The sequence below is a fragment of the Punica granatum genome, chromosome 2 (assembly GCF_007655135.1).
Source record: "Punica granatum isolate Tunisia-2019 chromosome 2, ASM765513v2, whole genome shotgun sequence".
Classification (NCBI taxonomy): Eukaryota; Viridiplantae; Streptophyta; class Magnoliopsida; order Myrtales; family Lythraceae; genus Punica; species Punica granatum.
In genome coordinates this window covers 34,201,877-34,208,482 of record NC_045128.1, presented here as the reverse complement: position 1 = coordinate 34,208,482, position 6,606 = coordinate 34,201,877, and the positions used below count along the sequence as shown (strand labels likewise).

The 6,606-nt window shown below is 35.5% G+C and overlaps 1 protein-coding gene across 1 annotated transcript; it reads right to left on the bottom strand.

Moving 5' to 3' along the window:
• Nucleotides 1–5,593: 5,593 nt before the first annotated feature.
• Nucleotides 5,594–6,309, bottom strand: LOC116195856 (inositol hexakisphosphate and diphosphoinositol-pentakisphosphate kinase VIP2-like). Its single transcript, XM_031525244.1, has 2 exons — nt 6,149–6,309; nt 5,594–6,025 (listed from the first exon to the last, which is right to left on the bottom strand). The coding sequence occupies exons 1-2, from the start codon at nt 6,191–6,193 to the stop codon at nt 5,744–5,746; spliced, it is 327 nt and encodes a 108-aa protein (XP_031381104.1). The 5' UTR covers nt 6,194–6,309; the 3' UTR covers nt 5,594–5,743.
• Nucleotides 6,310–6,606: the final 297 nt, after the last annotated feature.

The following is a 6,606-nucleotide window of genomic DNA, read 5'->3' as shown; positions in this document are numbered from 1 at the left end:
ATTCAACTTACCTACTTCCCCTCCAACCGATGGTCCCAGCCTCTTCCCCCAAAGCCATGCAGTTATTCCTTTTATATTTCTCTTGCTTATTCTTTTTCTATTGTACCCATTTTTTCCCCTCCCGTCCTCAAATTATTAAAAGAGACTAATTTACGTTAAACGCATAAACTTGCTCGAGCACAAAGTACGTATAACGAATTTTAATCCACCGCACACTGCAGGTAAAGTTTACTATATTAGTGTAGTTTGCCTGATATATCACTTGTTCATAGTTATTATCATTGCAATTTCTTTGTGTTGACTGTTCAGCTTGTTCTTCCGCAGACGTGTACATGCAGCATCTCAACTGGATCACATTGGACTGAGCCCTCTTTTTTTTTCAATGGATTTATTAATTAGATTTAATTCATTTATGTATTGTTTACTATGTTATCTTTGAATTGAATATTAGTAGATAATGAAAAAATCCATTGCCGAGAAAAAAAATATATTATAAGAAAATCACTCACCGACAGAAATTATGACACTTATCGGTTGACTAGTAGGCAATCTCAAATACAATTTTGAGGACCACTGTCAGCATCTTGTCTTTTTCCTGATCCACCAGCAAAATGCTCAACGCTACAAAATTAATGACAGAAAAAAACGACGGCGCAGAGATTTGAGATTGTTGTGCATCTAATTAAAAAAAATTGATTTTGAAACAATTGTTTTCAGGAAAAACACAATTATTTCAACATCACACACACACACACACACATATATATATAGTATTTATAATGTGCGCATGACACATAAAAGACTGAAAATTTTTTGATGCATAAACTTCAAATGCACGTCTAGTACATATATATATATATATTTACCGAAAATTTTCAAATAATTTATTATTGATTTAACTAAATTATGTATAAAATAAGTAAATTATTTAAGGTGATTTGATTTACTTAAAATATATACAAGTAACTCATTTGCAAGTACCAGACATACATGTTCAATTTTATGTATTGTAGATCAGCTCCAAAAAAGATACCATGCCAAAATCAAATTAAACTCATCTATATGAAATAGGGAGAGCCATGTATTATTCGGTCTTCTTCTTTTTTCTTTCTGGATATAACATAATATCTGAAAGTCCAATAGAACTCGACTAATTCAGTTTGACTTGAATCAACTCACTACTCTCATCATGAATTTTCTCCATTTACAATACTTGACCGAAGACCTTGATTAAAGGGAACAAACGCCGAACCATTAAAATCAATCCACACTAATTAATTTTTTTTTAGGGTTCTTTTTTTTCGGCCAATGTTTTTGCGAAAGATAACACTGAAAAGGCAGTGTTGATGTTGATTACTATGGTTTGAGAAACCCTATTAGGAAATTCTTCTACCCAAAATACTAATTGTGTTGTATGGTCTTCCATCATATTGTTCCTTCTCGCGTCTTCACAGTGCTTAAAAACTTCGTAGTTCTAGTTTATGAATTCGATGGATTTGTTACACTATCTGAAAACGAGAATAACTCAACCATATTATTCGATGACACGATGGTCCTTTACATAAAGCTTATAATAATGTTGGACTAGCCTTTTATTCCCCTAAAAAAAAAAGTCTCAATCGGGGAATAAAGAAGTTTATGGGAGAAGATCAAAATCTAGTACGGATTATTATCTTTTACTTTTAGTTATTCTGACTGCTTCGGACTCAAACAGGATTTGATGTACAACAAAGCTAATGCGTCCATGAAAGTTACTTTGATTTTCATAGTTCTTCGGTAAGATTTGTACTCGAGATCTTAGAAAAGGTGTGAACCGACCTCTTACTGCAGGTCGTGCGGACTGCTTTTGCCGAAGAAAAGTTTATTTCGCTCTGTCTTATTTTTGTGGTAGTCCAGCGTTTTATCACGGAACCGAAGATTGGACGTCTTATATAAAGAAATTTTATAATTTCCACTAAAAATTCTGAAGATATATGGAATAAGCCAAAGCGCTATTGAAAAGAATCGGGAGGATGGATTGTCACTGTTAGCTTCAGGAAGACGAACTCTTTTGAGAAAGAATCTATCATTATCATCATCGTCATCATCGACACTAAAAATCAAGCACCTCTTCCAATTGATTTAGCTCGAATATTATCGTCCTGGTGAAGGGTTAACCATGACATTGACTCTCTGAGATGGGCGTTTACGATTCGCTACCAGCTCGCTCGCGACCTGTGTGGAGGATGATATTATAGTTTTGTCAATGCCCCGGAGAGACCCAATTGCTTTGTTTGGTCAAAAGAGGAGTAAGCGCAATCCTAACTTAAATCTTTACTGTTATAAAATTCGAAAGATCTTTTCAGCTCACTTTCTTTTTCATGAACTGTCCATGGCCTATATATTTTAATTAATGAGATTTGGGATTAAATTATAATTTTTAGTAAATGAAATTTTCCCACCTACTCTCGCACGCCCTATTGTTTCTCTTCACTCCCCTCCTCTCCAATTTTTGAACGTCTTCTTAATTTTACATGGAAACTTTTTTATCTTTAATGTTCCTATTTTTTTTTGGGTAGAACTATTTTATGTAAATTTATAATGAGCTATCTTCATTTTTTTTATTACAACAGTTATTTTTTTTTCAGCAAAGTGATTTTACCACAACTTCAAAGTAATTCAAGAAATATATGGAGTCCTCGGGTACTTTAATTTTTTCTATCTTTCTTATACACTGATCAGCACATAGCAAAGTACATTACCTCTAGTATCATATATAAACTTGACACCCCTGTGATAAAGAAGGGTAAAATAGTAAATGTATTACTAATTCATATGTCAGCACACTATATTAAAATTGAATGATAATAACACTTATTATCATTAATAACAAGATAAAACTATATATATAAAAGAAAATTTTCAAAGAAGTATAAAAAATGATGATTTTGAATTTTATGATGTGAAATTTATTTTTGTATGAATTATACTGATAATTGAAACGTTGCATATCAATTTATTGCATGAATTTCTTCTAGAAGAACCCTTGATAAATATTCTTCTATTATATATTTGAATTTACTGCATTAAAAATTTACAGTATAAAAAATAATTTTTTTTGGCATGTCAATATAAACTTTAAAAATAGACTAATTATTTATTTCCATACTATGGTTTTTATAATAAAAATCTTCTTTTATAAAATCCTTGCAATGCATGGACTAAAAGCTAGGATATATATATACATACTTATAAAGTTCGACAGCTTCCTACATTATGGAGGAGAGTGAGATAAGAATTTTGTATTCTCGCGACTGTTATTCGTTCAATATTATTCTAATGGATTTTTAAATTTTATTTATGCATTTTACTTGATCTTCGATAATTTAAAAATTAAAAAAAGAATAAACTTCCAACCCACATCTATTTGTTTATTACACAATATATAAGAAAAAGAAACAAACTTCCTCTTTCAAGCTTGATCATCCTCGTAACTTCCTACTTCCGATATTATTTTGCATCAATAAATCAATAAATTATTAAAAAAATCAATAAAATAGCGCTAGTGTTTTTATCCAATTTTTACTAAAAATAAAAAAAGAAAAATTAGAAAAAATTTAAATGGAGAAAAGCCAATCCATATGTTATCGCTATCCAAAACCGCTAGTATAAGTTTCGTATTTTTGGAAAAAAAAAATTATGTGTGTACCTTTTGTTCTATGTAATTATTAATTATATCATATTATTCTTATAGCTTATAGAAGAATGGGATGATTTTCAAGCTAAATTAATGATCAATAGTAGGAAACTTATTATTATGACCCGTCAAATTAAGTGAAGGCGTAATATTTTTTAACAAAATTATTTGAACCCAAGTATATAGTTAAATCAAATTCAACCATACTACTCACCGACATCAAAATTATTGTATATAAGTATTTTATAAATAGGAGAGATTATATATTATATTCAAGTCCAAAAATAATTTCATATATATATATATATATATATAATGATTTCATATTAATGCTGTCTAATGGATTAGAACGCTACTTGGAATTGACAGAATTCTTCAGATTCATATCAAAATCCAACAGTCTTCTACTCCAAACAGTGGTCACATTCGATTACTTATGTCAGCTCCGAAATGAAAACAGAGAAAAAGAAATGGAGTTTCTTGATCCGATTAAGGCAGCCATGGAAATCACAAGGAGACAATCGGCCTATGAGAGGGCCTGGGAGACGCGGCACTTCGAGCTCTCACAATCAGCAAAATCTGGTTTCTCGGGACTCAAATTCAACTCCGATGCTCTGCATGCAAGGATGGGAAAGCATGGTTAGGGATCGTATGCACCAACTCTTTTGGCTCAATGATCTCCTCGTGGTCCTTCGACTCTGCAGCCACAGCATCTCTGATGCAAGGGGAACTGGACGGTTTCATCAAAGCGGCGGAAATCGCACGGGACATGAACATCCAGCAGTTTCATCTATCAAGTGATGCCAAGGACTTAATCGATATCATCTAATGGAAAACCTTTGATAATCAACCCCAACTTGCTGAGTCGTTGAATCTACTTGCGAGCATTCTCTCCTCTTTTGACTCTCGGAACATTGTGTGCACTCCAAGAGACTCAAACTGTCTTGGTCATAATGTAGCCAAATGGGCAAGCCTTTTTCTAGGCATAGTGGGCTAATTAGCATCTCCAATCTACCCTCTCGAATTCTGTGGCGGGAGATGGAGATGTGATTTGGCCCGCTTGTTCTACCCTTTGAGTTTACATATGAATGAATTACCTTTCCAAGAAAAAATTATATATATATATATATTTGGAACGATTGATAAGTCGGCCACTGGTGCACGCCCGTGTGGAGCATCGGGTATTCATGCTAAGTATATAGATGAAAGAGAGAATTCCACGACGTCTCCTCCTCCTTTTTTTTCAGGCCCACATGGAGGGTGACCTTTGTCAATGTTCCGAATCTTCATTTCCTGGGAGACTCCAGAACCACGTGTAGAGACTCCACTCCACCACCGCACACCTTTCTTCCACTCCGACTATCTCGAAGAAGAGTGGGGAGAGGAAATCATATCCCAATCCATAAGGAAGTAGATGATAAAATGTGACGCACTACCGTCATGTGTGCCCCGAGTGTGGCATCCGGACTGATTCTCTTATAATTGACAAGACAACTTAAATCTTAAACGACCACCCACTTGCTCATGTTAACTCGGCGATGTTGCTTTCCCTAGTAGGACGGAAGCCCGATAGGAGCCCAGCCACATTTAACAAGCAGCCCATCCCCCATTAACGAGAGGTAGGTATTTGGTTCATGATCACTGGAGCCAGCCGCACATCCTTCGCGGATAACAATAACAAATCGGCAGACGCCAACAGAGTTATATTGTCCGAAAGGACTTGGAAGTTGTATAGTCTAGTTGATCTGTGAGATCCAGTTTCCACATGTTTCCAGAGTAACCCATACCACAAAGAGTAGGCTTTTACCTTAACGCATGCAATGTCGACAGTGTAGCTCTGCCCTGTGATTTACAGGGAAAGCATGATTTTGCTCGTAAAGCAGCTCTCGAGTCAGATTTTTGAAACCGCCCACAAAGGAAACAATAAGAAATCGAATTCGTATGTCGTTAAGCGAGTGATGCCAAAATTTCTTCCGAAAGGGCTCAACTCTGTGGACGTAGATTTATTCCTACTTACATAAAAAAAATCTCAAATGAAATTGAACGAAGAGAAAAAGCTATTGGGCTCTATGTGGGTCTCTCCTTCTTGCCTCCATTGGCATGGCCGTGCTTATTGAAAGGCCAGAGATTTACCAATCGCTCAAGAACAGCAGCGCTCTTGGAGAAGTAACCTGAGAATCCCTGAGGGGTTGACTGTGGAGGGAAATCCTCTGCTGGCATCGCGAATGAGCGTATCAGCTTCTCCATCTTCTCCAGCGTCAGATATGATCCTACTTCTTGCAGCGTTTCTGGACCCATTATCTGAAGCGTGTGCTCCTGGTGTAACGAAGCAGCCTCACTGCCGTTCATCTGCGGAAAAGCAAGAACCAACAAACAATATCATGTTTTAGCTCCAAAAGAAAAAAGAGAAGGAAAAAAAGAAGAAAAGATTGCACTTTCTCAAATCACGCGTAAGTTCCTTAGTTCCATCACCTCTAGCGGAAATAAATCAGTACCACGGCTGAAGGTCATCTCCATCCGGAACCTTTTCGGATCCTCCAAAGCCACCTGCAGAATTTCGCAATATTCACAATATAATAAAAAATTAATTATCCGCAATAGTAACAGAATTGAACGAAAAATTCGAATAGCAAGATGGAATGCTATAAAATTAAATGAATTTTACTAGTATAAAAATTTAAAAATTCAAACTGATACAAAGACAAAATTGGAAGATCATAAGACACGAGAAAGCCGAGTCTTGTATTTCACACAAATCCCTTGAAACAAATTTGTCCCCTCAGGGCGTGCTCGAGGTCACGTGGGCGTCTGTTTCCCAAGATAAAACGGCATCGAGTGCAGCTAACAGCACGAGTTATTCGCACCCTAACGAACCAAAAAATGAAGTTGAATACTCTCACTTAACCATGCAATTATCTTCTCTTCCTGTC

Excerpts from the sequence above, each read along its gene's own strand:
- LOC116195856 (XM_031525244.1), bottom strand. The coding sequence starts at position 6,193 with ATGGAGATGACCTTCAGCCGTGGTACTGATTTATTTCCGCTAGAG. Across the intron at positions 6,026-6,148 it reads CTGATTTATTTCCGCTAGAG|ATGAACGGCAGTGAGGCTGC; the intron begins GTGATGGAACTA and ends GCTTTTCCGCAG.